Genomic DNA, 14,684 nt, shown 5'->3' with positions numbered 1-14,684 from the left:
ACAGGAATGCTTCCATATAAGAACTAAGTTATATGAAAATACAAACTCGTATTAGAGCATAAGGAAGACAAAATAATTCAACCTTTTGAAAGGCTGTATCATTCATTCATTGTTCCCTCATTCAATAAAATACTGTGGAACTATAAAGTGAAAACCCATGGAGAATATAATGATGGTTTCTCCAGTGATCTATTAAAAGAATCATTAGGTTTGATGACTGTAGAAATATGTCTGAGTTCAAGAAGCAGCTTTAAATTTGGCTCTCATCCCAAAAGTGAAAATGTTAAAGAAAAATTAAGTAGCTTTCTCAAGTACATGAAGACAGGACACATAAGTACAAGGATTTGGAAGGTGGGGAGAGGACGTAATTGATACTTCAAGAATATCATTTGATTTAGTAGTGATTTAACTCATGTAGCAGTTCAACAGAAATTTCAGCCCCTTGATGTCTATGGCTATAAATAAAGGAAAATAAAGATGCTTCAAATGCATATTTCTCTGTGGCTTGAGGTGCCAGCAAAATAAGCTCTTCTCTTGAAAAATGTATGAGCACTCTTTCCATTTTTTACTGACCTCCTCATAAGCAAACCATTTTATAACTCACTAAAATTCTCAGTTTTCAAAAAGAAATACCACAATTTGTCCCACAGATTTTCTTAAAATTTTAAGATGCAGTTTATTTTAAAGGTCACCGACTGTTTGCATTAGGCTCACAATGTTAATATATGAGCTGTAACTTCAAGAAATTCTCTCAGTTCTTTCTCCCAGAACTCAGCAATGCCTTTCTGCTTTCCACTATTCACAAATATTTAATTAGTACACTTTTGGCTATTATTCTAATTCAGATGAGATTGAACCCTTTTTTAAATTCCTCATTTGTGATTGGATATTAGAGCATTACAAATAGCTAGATTTCTGGAACAGAATGTCCCCGTTGATGGCAGTAATGGCATTTCCTCCTTTAGTGCCTAAAAATAATTCAGAATATATTCTACTAAGAAGTGGGAAAAATACTTGAACATTTTCAAATCCAAAACATTATGTATGTAATAAAATGTGCATTGCTCTATGTAAGTATAGTCTAATCATTGTGGTAGCTACAAACATACCACTTTCTAGAAAAAGAAAAGGAAACACAATGTTACAGTTAATTCACCAGTATCAGAGGGCTAAGACCACCAGAAATGTATACCAGTATTTTGTCTCGTTTCACCAGTTAATGTGTAAGTGTAGACTTTCAACTCCAGATTGAAAACAATAATCTATGTGTAAGCAATCACTTAATACTCAGCTGGGGTTCTGCCTACATTCAAGGACATGTTGAGGTGCTCTCTCATCAAAGGGGACTTTTAAAAGGTTACTGAAGAACAAGTTTGCCTCCAGATGCTCAGTTCTTGATCATCTTACTAAATTTTTCTAAAGTTTTGCATGGAGTCAGTGGAACGCTAACAGCTACATACAATGTCAGAGGAACAGTAGATTGGGGGTGGGGGGTTATCACTTTGTGAGGGGTGTAAATGTCTAACTATTACATTGTTTTGTACACCTGAAACTAATAATAAAAATAGTTTTGCATGTTTTATTTAAGTTATGCTGGCTTCGGACATTCAATTCCTATTATTTACTAAACTCATCTGACTTTGTCTGCACAGGAAGTCCCTAAAGGACGACATCTTTACCTACCTATTTTGTGATATGATGCAACTTTGTGATGACAATATCTTCATTTCTGTATCTTGTTTACACAGGTATACTCTCTGTGCAATGATACTAAGAAAGCCTGAATCAGGGTGCTAAGGCCTCCTCCCACCTTAATTTCAGATCTCAACCAAGCTTAAATACCACCTCCCTCAGGAAGCAGTCCCTGATTCCTAAAACTCTGAAGCAACTGTTCCTCTCTCTGAATTGTCAGAGCAATTTATTTATGCCATCTTTAAAGTATCTATCCATTTCTGCCTCTTACTTTGTATGTGTCTTGTGTGTTGTTTATTAAATTATAAAAAGTTATGAGTTTCTCATGTGTAGAAACTCTCTTACACGTCTGCTTCTTAGAGCAAACTATTTAACTCAATGAATGTTCATGATATAAATAGATGCTGTATAATTGATATTTACTTTGCAATAACACAAAACTATTCAGTTATTGACATATACTTTTGGTGCCTAAACAGAAAAACTAGGAATCAAAACAACCAAAAACACTCAAGTACATTCTGAAAATACTAAGTAATATCTATACCATAAGGAACTGGAGGCAGGTCTAGGGTCATTCTTCAAAAAGGGATCAAAACTATAAAATGATTTTTACTTACTTGTCTCCAAAAAACTTTCTCCAGAATTCAGCAGCATCTGCTTTTGTGATACGAAAGTTATCTCCCTGAAATTGCCCATTGGGAAATATTGCTTTGATTTCTGCCAGCATGTGACTGAAGATAAGGGATAGTTTTGTGAGATTTCGCCTGTAGAGACACAAGAGGGGGGAAAAATGAAGGAAAAAAATAAATATATATATGCATATGTTTTAATGGAATCATGTATTACGAAAAGTAAAATTATGTACAGTATCAACCTAGGTTTTGATGTTGATCATGAACCTTAATTTAATAAAGCACCTAAAAACAGTGTTCACAATAAGTTGTACATTGAAATTCCTAACAGGATTTTCACTTATTATTAATTTATACAATCATTCAATATAAATATGAACGAGATAATGTACATGAGTTTAACGGGAGAGATGGGCACCTAATAAATTATAATCAAATATAAATGCTAAACACAAAAGAGAGTGACTATTTCAACATGGGGGAGTAAGGGAAGATTTGTCATTAGAGGAGAAACTAGGAAAATAAGTAATTGACAAATGAAAGACTTAGAATAGAGTGAAGTAAAGGGAGGGAAGAGAAGATATTATGGAGAGTAGGAATAGCATGTACAAAAGTATGGAAGTACGGAATAAAACTATTTGTATAATATCTTGGTTTAGTATGGCTAGAGAAGAGCAGAAGGGGACTAGAGGAAATGGCATGAGAAAGGAGGAAAAAGTTTTGTTGGAACATGACATAAAGAGGCATCTGAAACAATGAACAAAGTTTTTGTCAAACACACTTTCCACTCCAACCAAAAAAATCAGAGTTTCTGGTGATGGGTTCCAGATACGTGCATATTTTAGAAGCTCCTTGAGCAATTCTAATGTGTTCCCCTCAGCGAGAGCTCCTGCTATAAGTAATGGGGGAGCCAAAATGGATTAAACAGACTAAGGACATAATCAAATCTCTGTTTTAGAAATAAAAAGCTATCACAGCGTGAAAAACTGGTTTGCAATGGAGGGAAATGTAGATGTTGCCTCTATTCTAATTTCCATGTGAAGTGCTGAGGATTCTGACATGATTCATATTTTAGAATAACAGTTATCATCTGCACCCCTTCCTACAATGTTAATTTCATAAGTTTACAATGTTAATTATGTTAATCAGCCCAAAACTGAAAGAGTGCTAAATAGTAAAGAACTTTTCAGTTTTGAACTGACCTTGCTTCATTATATTCCTGTTTCCTCAGAAATCATCATCACTCAATATGTCTATACACAGTCTTTCCGTTTTGAAACTTCAGTTGCTTTTCTGTGTGTGTTGAGGGGTCTGAGGGGTGGAGGTGGGGCTGCAATTAGTTTAGGAATAAAAGTAAGTAGAGAGGAAAATTAACAGAGAAAGCCTTCAAATCTGCAATATATTTAAAGCCCTACAATGTTTCAAAAGGACTTTGACACTGCAAGTTATGGTTCTTTACTTCATTTTTACTCATGTCCCTGTGTTTAATGACTCTCAAGTAACAAGCAAAAAAGCATGTTAGGTACCAAAGAGATCATATAATATGTACGTGTCATTAAAGTCAATGGGTTTCACTTTTTCTAAAAACATTTACAAAAGAAACATGTAGCTATCTACATAAGATGAATACAGAATAAATGAAGGTACTTGTGATAAAAAGTGCAAAAAGTAGGAATGAAGAGAAAGCAATAAAGTATAAAGTAATCTGCATCTCAATAACTCATCTCTATTGAGATGAATTTCCATAACCTTTATTATCTATGAGAAGATTTATGAAAAAGAGGGGTCAGAACACAGGCCTGACGTTAGTGCTTGACTGGCAATAATAAACAATCTGCAAAATCATTATCATTTTGCATAATGTTCCCTCATTTGCTTAGACTCAGCCACACTTCCGCACAACTCAGCCTAATTAAAATGTAAAACGTCTTTAATTAGTTGAATCTTTGATCTTCTCATTTATGTCAACACATCCTCATTTAGATGATGGTAGATGTAAGAAATTCAGTCTTAGGAAATGAAAAGTAAACTGCTGAACTCTATCAAAGGAAAGAATTGTGGCCAACACAAACTGCAACTGACTTTTGAAATTTGAGTTTATGGCAAAGCATAAAGTCACTTTAGAAAATCTGCAACAAATTTATTTCTATAATTAGGCAAAAGGGTTAATTTTCCACCAAACTTTCAATTGATACATACAGAAGAAAAAAGAAAAATCAAGATGGCTATAATTAGGGTGAACCAGTTGTTCCATATTTTCTGAAATGGTTGCTCTCCTTCCCCTTGCTTCTTTGTTCTTTAATCATATCCAAATGTTTTTCATTTTTTACTTGTTAGATCTAAAGTCTGAAACACTATGCCAATGATTACCCATTTTGGATATTTGATCCACAGGCTATGCAGACACTAAACTTTAAAACAAAAATAGTAACATTTTATCTTTATAATTTACTGTCCAAAAGTTCTAATAATCACTAATATCTATGTAACTAATCACTGTTTAATTATAAAATGTGTACATAGTTGAATTCTCTTGTTCCTGAAAGTTATTTGATTTTTTGCACACCTAAGGCAAAGAAAATACATATATTTTGCCTTCAGTCTTTAAAAAACTCAAATTCAAGTTGTTAAAAATATGTCAATGCAAGAGTTTTGTGTTACCTTATTTTTCACATATAACAGACTATATGTTTATTTTATATTTCATTTTTAAATACACACATACACCATACATACGGAAGTGATCATTTTGGATATCCATTATTTAAAAGATTAATTTACAGTGCTTGCAATCCATAACAAGATAGGAAAAGAATTGACAGCTAATTCTGTTAGCCGGTGTCATTTAAATTTATTATAACAAATAAGTTTTGTCTTTTACACGATTCAATGGGTTTCTTTGTTTGTTTGTTTACTGTATTTTGCTATACATTATGTGCTTTCTTTAATTCCCCACCCTACTCTGCACCCTTAGATACCCATTTAAAAAAAATTAACCTCCAATTTTGAAGGTAAATTCCAAGAATACAGTCATCTCTAACCATCTAGACATAGTAGGAAGAAAGGCGAGAGCCATACATCTTTGTAGCTGATATATTTTTTCCTATTAAGAAAATTTTCCATACTTTGCCAATTTTCCCTAAGTGCACTTGATTGCTTCTCATCAAAAGACCAATGATGATGACTGCTTAATAAGGATTTGATGCTTACTAATTAGGACTATGTTTCCATCACTGAAACTCACCTACCCCAAAACAATGAAAATAGTAAAATTTTGTCTATAAAGAAAAATCTCAATAATCTTATACATTTAATTAATTTTATAAGGAATTTTGCAATATTCTTTTAGTATAACAAATACTTTATTTTGACTAACGACTGACACAGATTTCCCATTAACCATCACAAGCTAAGCCCTTTTTAAAAATTTGTTCTGTGTGAGATTTTGGGTTATAAGAAACCATTATGGAATAAAAGTATTTTGATATACCGGGTAATCAATAAACACTTCTGGATTTCAATATACTGGGTAAACCAATAAAGATGTTAATATTAGAGGAGACTTGAAGAATAGGAAGGAAGGGAAAGAGGAGTAAAAACGGGGGGGGGGAGAGAAGGAAAGTGAACTACATGAAAACCATCAAGTATGAGTAATGCATCCGCAATATCAAGAATATCACCTACGAAGCAAACTATCTCATTTATCCTGGATTCAATCACCTAACACTGTATTTCTTTAAAATGGTATGATCCAATTTCTCCAAAAGTCGTTACATTACTGCACAGAATGCGAGGTTCAACCAGAGTGAATTAACATGACTACTGAAATGATGGAACTTCACTGTTCATGAATCAGTCCTTGTAGCTTAAGGTGGCTACAGACAACATCATAAGGGAACTAGACATACACAAGGTTTGATACAGAATGACACAATCCTACTCTTAATAAATGTATCACGGAGCACGGGGCAAAAAAGACAGATTATGATGACACAATATGGTGGCAGCAATGCAACAATATAGCCATCTTGAGGTAATGAATTAAATTTGAAGAATAAAAATCAAAATTTGATTAGTAGCCTTCACTGAACATGTGGGGCACACGACGAATGTAATCTAATTAGACTGCATGTAGTTTTTTTGCATTTTCTCCATTCAAAAACACAAACAAACAACTGTGTCATAAATCAAGGAAAATAAAAAGCTTTAAATGCTGAGTTAGTGAAAAACTTTAAATGACACTTTACATCAGTGAAGTCCAAAGTCTGTGAGAATGTACTGCTTTGGGAGAAGAAAGGGGAAACCATTTTTTTTTTAATTCAAAAACTATTAATAATTCAATTCTCACATTTAAAAGCTAGAACATATTCTTAATCTTTACAAGGTGAAATAAATTCAATATAAAAAGAAACGCAGGACATAAAGAACACAAACAATGGCACTTAAAATGAAACTTACGTCCAGTTAAAGAGCAATTTCCGTTTACTGTATTTCTGATGCAGTGCCCACCAAGACAGGTTTATAGAGTTACTTCACACTGTTTTTGACCTTGGGAATACTTCAGTTCCTAAGACTCTGAGGGGACTAGGCTGGTGAAAACCTTGTCTTTCATTTCCCCCTCTGGGGAATAGACTATTATTAAGATGGATCCTGAGAACCTTACATAAAACTGGATCTTACCCATTACCCCTGCCCAAATGCTTTCAAGTTTTCAATCTGTCTAAGGGGAGTACGACATAAATGTCATAGAAGTCCAAATAACAACAAAGACTCAGTCTACCCCAGGTCATAAAAGAAGTCAGAATTGCGCACAGAAATGATCTGACCTGCAACACAGAAAGTAGGACAATTTTTCAAGCCGCTCCATGTTACCTCATAGAAATTGAACTGTTTGTTTAAAAAGGAATTTAGCAAGTGAGGTCAGTCCAAAAACTACAGTAAAATAGGTAACCAAGGAAGGTCTTTTTCTTATATTAAAGAATACATACGCCTCTACTAACAAGGCTAGGGAGGTGAAGCCCAAAATTGTGGCTGGGAAAGATGAACCCTGGACATCTCTTTGATCTCTGTGTAGTATACTCTCGAACATGCGGCCTACAAGGGTCTATTAAGAGCAAGAGGCTATCCTTCAAAACAAGGATACTGCCATCAGGTTAAATATAGTATTTGCTTTTTTAAATGCACAATTTACAAATGCCTTACTTAAACACAACTCAAACAGGGAATATGCCTATTGTGTTCAAATGTAAGTACACTTTGACCAGTTCCCAGGAGACATTCAAAAGATATTCCACTTAATTTCTCAACTATCCTACGTTAAAGAGTTTGGCCCTGAAGTTTGATGGTCATATCCTCACTCTGCTAGTAGTCTTGAAAAAGTTACTTAACTTCTCTCTCTGAATCAGTTTCCTCATCTCTAAAAAGTTTAAATAAAAATGCCTGTCTCACTGAGTTGTTATGAGACGTAATTAAGACCTGTCGGTAAGAGCCTCACATATCTAATTTTAAAAACACTCAACAAATTACTTATTAATTCTACCTACCACTTCTGTTTAAAAGTATATTTATCATAGTAGTCTTTCTTCCATCGCTCATTAAACTGACAGCCATCTTAATGAGGTAAACTCACCATCAACTTTAGATCATCAATTACTATGGTGAGCTTTCGAAATTCCACAACGAACAACGGACAAGTATTTGATTCATCCATTCAGTCATTTAGTCCGCAAATCTTGATTGTCTGTTATATTCTAGGCTTGGATTAGGCAATGATGGTACAAAGATGAAGATGACATGAACCTACGCTGAATTAATTTAAAGGACTTAGAGATCTCCAAAGGTATAGAAAAATGTAGTGGGAATAAAGCTGAGATAGAACCAGAAAAAAGTGAGTCATCAGTGAGAGACAGAGGAGTTTATGATGTCTGGGGTGACGCAGTTCTGACCAGAGCCCTGCACTGGGTAGGTAGAGTGAAGGTGAATTAGGCTACAAATTAGGTAACTCCAAGGTTGAATGAAGCCGTTCGTGTGGATTTTAAAATCTCTTATGATTATGACAGCAGTTTGCATGAAGAAAAGGACTGTAATAAACCTTATCTCAATATATGCAATAAAGCTTCCCAAATAATTTTTTTAAATGCCACTTATTTTAACTTTGTGGCAATGCCAAAGTAGGATTAACGACATCGCTTTGATGATTTCAACAAACAGTTTTACATGGGAAATTTATTATGAGAACCCTACTACAGAATGATATGATCACTCGTACTTTCATCTGGTTTAAAAGCTTAACAATATCTACTTCAATAAAGAAAACTCTTTTGTCTTTGGTGTTAGATGTCCTTTGATTCAACCTAATCTGTAACAAGTATCATTTGTAAAGATAAATCTTACAAATATAGACCAGCCTATAACTTGAAAGAGAAAAGAAAACGAATCTACTCCTACAGTCCTTTTTATTTAAGATAAAATACAATGAAAGTTCTGTGAACTAAGGGGAAAGTAATAATAGGTATGTCATTCACATAGAAGCAACCAGAAGATAGAACTTTATTTTGTTTGATTTTGTTAGGTTCTTTTCCAAAGAAATAGAAACATTCGAAGTTTAAACTATATTCTTATGACCTTGAGTAATTTGAGAGAAGAGTATCATCAACAAACAAAACAAACTTGACCTTGAAACATTATTTTTAAATCTAGATTCACTTTTTTTCTTTGAAATTTCCACTAGGCCACCATAAAAATAAAAATAAAAATAAAAAAAACATGTACTAAAATAAGAATCTGAATTATGACAATTAGTGAGTATTCACTGCTTCTAATGGAAAATCCTTAATTATCTTTTAGTTGTTACATCCCTAATCCACTATTTTAATTTTTATCATATTTGACACTTCTAGGATGGCCTTTGTTAGGTTTTTACTCAAATAATACAGTTTAAAATTCTTCCAAGATAATATTTTATTCAAGGACTTCTACTTTCCATGGGACCAAGATACCTTTCCACTACTTCTCACACCAGTTCTCAGTGCTTCCCTCAAGCTATCTGAATGGTCTGCATTTCCTGATCCACACCTCAAGTTAATCCATCTCTTCCTCCTCTCTGATCCATAGCTCTATACCTCAGCCTGTTTAACTTTCACCTGCACCAGTTTTATGTCCAAGTACTCCCGTGGCATCATTTCCATACCCCTTCCCCAGGTGATCTATCAGGCTCTCAAATGTCACACCACTCCTGCCATTTCACATTACCTGCCACAGCATAACGGTTTCTCTGAAGAGAATCACGGTTATTTTATATGCATATTGCACCGTATTTCTATCAAAGCAAAAGTCTTTGTTGGAGAAAAAAAAGTCTAACTTTACCTGTAATGGCTTCTTAATCATAACAGATATTCAACAAATGTTAATGTCAAGGACTATGAAAATATTTAAAGAACTATAAATAGGAAAGGATTTTCTGACAACAAATCAGTCCTAATGAACAAATAGATAGGAACGGTACCTTGTCTCATTAGGGAGACCACCTCAGGGAAGATGTAGATGCCTGACCACTGCACTGTACACCTGAAGCTGAAGCTGAACAATAATGAATGTCAACTACAATTTTATATATATATATATATATATATATATATATATATATATATATATATATACACACACACATACACACACACACACACACACATATCTATATCTGTATCTATATCTATCTATCTATATATGTATATTGTTACAGGAAGCGGAGTACAGCATTAGGAATAGAGACAGTGGAAATGTAATGGCTCTGTGTGATGTCAGAGGGGGAGTGGATGGGGGAGGGGGTTGTCACTGTGCGAGGGATATAAAAGATAAATGTCTAACTATTACATTGTTTTCTGCACCTGAAACTAATTTAAAAAAAAATCTCTGCTGAAGTTTAAACAAAAAGGAAAAAACACAGTTTACAGAAACTACGTATGCAGTAAGGCATCAACTTTCTAAACCTTGATGAGGAATTTTAACAAAAACCGTTTGAATAGACAATTGAAAATACCATGTTTGACTCTAAATTAGAGGGGGGGAAAGTCTCTGTCCTGTGAGTTCTGAGATCTTTCTTTTCTTTCCCTTTTTTTTGCAAAAATTTTACTTGTGAATGGCAAAATATAATATCAGTAGGCTAAAGGAAATTAATGCTACATTCCCCATGAGCAGTTTCCAGAAACTCTAGTAAACTGAACACATTTGTCGTATTTCCTGAGGAAGCATAACATCGTTTCCCATCACACTATCTGTTCCCTGACAGTTACATCCTTCTTTTAGCTCTGGAAATTTTTCTCATTGATACCTTTTTCCAACTTCAATCCTGCTCTCTTGGACTGGAGCAAGTAAAAGACAAATGAGCCACAGAAGGAAGAAAGCTAGCTCATCACTCGGGGGCTCATGTTTATGTTACTGACAGAAGAAAACTAAAATCATGAGATTTATTCCACATCTTCCCCTGGGGTAAAAATCATCTTTATTCATATGGTAGGGCAAATATAAAAATAAAAACAAATGCAATTTTGCCAAGACATTCTCATTTATTTTGGGTATAATCTGGTATGTATACCACATCATAGTGTTTTATGTGTATGTGCACACCACGTAATAAAAGTGTGGAGAAAAGCAGGATAACAAATAGTATGCCAGTACAGTATCAGTTCTATTAAAAAGCTAAATATCACATTATAGATAAATAGAAACAAACATTGGCTATATACAAAAATAAAAAACAATAATCTCTGGATGGTTTATAATTTATCTCTTCATTTTTTTCTTGAAATTTTCTTATATTCAACAAGAAACAAAAATGTCATTGAAAAGCCATTATATTGATTTTCTCAGGCAAACTTATGGTGTGTCTGTGGAACAGTAAATAGATTTCCAGACACCGCGCCCCCACATCCTCTGACAGGCCCCCCCTGATATCCAGGCAGGCTGCTTGGGCTAAGTTGAGAAGGCATCTCTGGACCCCAGACCATTTACTTAACTATTAATTCTCAATTTTCTCCAAAGGATTAGCCTTTCCTCTATAGTACATTCACCAGTGGCACACGAGTATTTTTCCAAATCCTTCCCTAAAAGAAGGACTCAATTATAATTTCACATTTTTAGAATAAAATAAAGCAGGGAATACAAAGATCAAACAGTCCAGGAACTACTTAAATAAAATGAAGAGTCTAATTCTAATGGGCGACTTTATCTCCTATCTTTATAATAGTCTCCTAAAAAATGCAACTCAAGTTGAATTATTTTTAGGAGCAAGAACGTCCCTGATAGTTATATAGATAAATCAGCACATCACATATATCCTTTGTCATACAACAGCATAAAAGAAATTTATAGTCACACATGAGCAGAGGATTCAATTGCCCACATTTTTCTTCAGGTTACCAGGTATATGACATGTATGTATGATAATGGTTCAAGAGAAAGGAGTAATTTAGATGTCTATGGCCCCATAGAGAAATGCTGTGTGTTTTTTTTGTTTTGTTTTTGTTTTTTTTGGGGGGGTTGTTTGTTTGTTTTTAAGCAGTAAGATTATATTGATACTTTTTTCCTTTCAAAATGAAAAACAGAAAGGTAAAGCAATCACAGAAAAACATGGCTGTAATAATTTACCAGTTGTTAGCAGTAAAATTTTCCCAGGAACACTACAAAATTCTTAAACTTTCTGAATACAGCAACAACAAGAAACATATTTTTTAAAAATAGATCTAAGATTTTCTTAAACTGGCAAAAGTTAAACTGGATGTAACTTATTCTGTAGGTGAGTGGTGGGTATAGCGCCTTTCTAGATGAGTGGTTTCTACATTTCCAACAAAAAGCCTCATGAAAGAAACACAGGTATATAGTGGTGGAGAACATGGCACTGGTAGCACAGAGTTCTAGACCCAACACTACCTGTCTGATTACTCCCTGATGTGAGAATGAACTGAAAGCTGCTCTTATCCGAAGTTTGTCCTCTATAACACGACTTGATTGTGTACCTAAGTTCTGAGGTCCCATAACACTCTACGGCACTATCATCACTTTTACTCCAGCCAGTATGAGGTGATTAGATGGGTCTGGCACTAAAAGTCCACGTGCTTTAGGCAAAAATTGTGGATCCAGTTCACAACCTGCAACTATATGTAAGTATAACATGCTATATAGCATCTTCAATTTCCAGACATTCCTCAATATGCCTCAGTCTGAGACTGCAGAAATCCTGAAGTCAGGATACAAAAAGCTAACATAGAAAACTGAAATTATAGTAAGTATAAAAACTCATTAGTATATTTGGAAGCCTTGATTTTTATTTTGCTCTTTACCATAATAGGCATCTCTTACATTTATTTTTCTTTTTCCAACAAAGAAAAATCCTTGAATAACATCAGCTCTCAAAACAAAGAAAACCACAAAGCAGCAGAAATTTTTAAAAATCATAATAAAAGGCAATTTAAAAGCTCTGTGTTTAATGTTAATGAATAGTAAACACCAGAATATTAAAACCATATGAAAAATGCAGACTACTAGAAGAGAGTATCCCCGTTGGGAAACTTAAGGTTTAGAAAGTAGGTTTTATTTATTTGTTCTTGGTAAGGAAATGTGCTAATATGTGTAGTAGGCATAGGATACTATCAGGTTGAAGAATTTTTAACTTTCATCTCAACCAAGAGTTTAGAAATATCCAAATTTAGGGAGACTGTTATGTTTACCACATGATGGCTAATCAATAATATGAAACAAATCCCTTAACTATTTCAGTCTGTGGGAATAACCCACATCAATAAAACCACCCATCAGATACTGGCTTTAAAGTAGAAAGACAAATACATCTAATCTGCCTACATATACCCTGAAGGCAACACATTACTATAGTAAAAAGCTGGAGCTCCAGAGTCAAACTGGAGCTTAAACCACTTAGGAACTGGATAATCTTTGGTACTAAATTAACCTAAACTTTAGTTTCCTCCTCTCTAAAGTATGAATTACAGCAGTACTTATCTCAGAGGATACGTGGAGGATGACAGATGACCCCAAAATGTATGCAGCTCTTCCCAGCATGGAGTGGAGTCTATTTCCTCTCCCCTTGTATCTGGGCCAGGCTGTGCCTTGCTTTGATCAACAGGATGTGGTAGAAATGACATGGTATCAATTCTGAGGCTAGGCCTGATGAGATCTGCAGTTTCTGCCTTTACATCTTAGAAAACACCCTTGGAATTTAGTTGCCATGCTGTGAGGAAGCCCAAGCAGTCATGCAAGAAAGCCTCTAGTGATTCCCCAACTGCAAGACAGCAGCAGATGTTGAGTGAGGCCACTAGACTCTCTGGCTCAGTACCCTAGCCAACAACACATAAAGTAGAAGCTGCACTCAACCAAGAGAGGTTGCAACAAGAAATCTGGACTGTACTAATTATAAAGCAGCCTACTACTACAATGAATTCCCCAAACATATTTATTTATATAACCACACAACTAACTGAGCTGCGAAAATACCATTAGGCTAATCACTGATTGCTACTGACAACAAACTTAATTTCTACAAGTCTCAAATGCTCAAAGGGAGAGAATCCCCTTAACATCATATGTAAAATGTAAGCAAAAACCTGTAATGTTTATAGACTTTGTGGAAGTCTTTTAATTGAGCCGCCATTTAAACCACATGTTTTCTGAAGACAATTTAACATAACTACAGTTGACACATGTCTAGATAAGAAATCATTCTGGATGTTGGCTTGTCTAGTTCTATTCACCCGGTCTCTGTTTAAAAGCCAAACACTATTAATAATCCCTTACTTATCAATGCTGAAGTATACATACTGATTTTTTAGCATAATTCTTCTAGCGCCCAGCTGCACCTAAACCATCGTTATAATAATTTTGAGAAGACATTTTAAATACTGCTGAAGAGATCATTGCACCTGTCTACCCATGTAAATTCTTCTAAGTGACATGGTTGTTCTATAGCTGTATTGCTATATCTATACTTGTAGGATTTAATTTATACAATAAGCATAAGAATCAATCTTTATGCCACTCCTGGAGATACCTATCATTTAAAACTTAATAGTAATAAGAAAATCCAAACATTTTTTTTAAAGCCATTTTTAATATTCAGGTAAACACCAGAATAAGGGGAGAAGGATCGTGTAATAACATATAAATTTTATTTCCTGCTTAATCAAGTAAAGGAATTAAATATGGGAAAAAGAAAAGCTACAAATAATCCACAGAGATCAGGCTATAAAAGCAATTACCAGTTAATCTTTTCATTTCCTGACATACCTTACCCCCTGATGCAGCTCGCTGTCTAAAAGTCTAGCTTGCTTGCACAAATGTCAGTTCTCC

At 34.4% G+C, this 14,684-nt stretch overlaps 1 protein-coding gene across 9 annotated transcripts in view; it reads right to left on the bottom strand.

The window, feature by feature from the left end:
* CBLB (Cbl proto-oncogene B) overlaps positions 1-14,684 on the bottom strand; it is a 211,509-nt gene that overhangs the window by 124,507 nt on the left and 72,318 nt on the right. For all 9 annotated transcript variants that reach the window (XM_019742950.3, XM_019742954.3, XM_074332483.2 and 6 more), the window contains one exon: positions 2,313-2,459. In XM_019742950.3, the coding sequence (XP_019598509.1) occupies positions 2,313-2,459 (147 nt within the window). The remainder of the gene's footprint in view (positions 1-2,312; positions 2,460-14,684) is intronic.

Source organism: Rhinolophus sinicus, chromosome 17 (assembly GCF_057876585.1).
Source record: "Rhinolophus sinicus isolate RSI-liver-muscle chromosome 17, RSI-T2T, whole genome shotgun sequence".
In the NCBI taxonomy this organism is placed as follows: domain Eukaryota; kingdom Metazoa; phylum Chordata; class Mammalia; order Chiroptera; family Rhinolophidae; genus Rhinolophus; species Rhinolophus sinicus.
The sequence above is the reverse complement of the archived record's forward strand: the minus strand, read 5'-3'. Positions and strand labels throughout refer to the sequence as shown.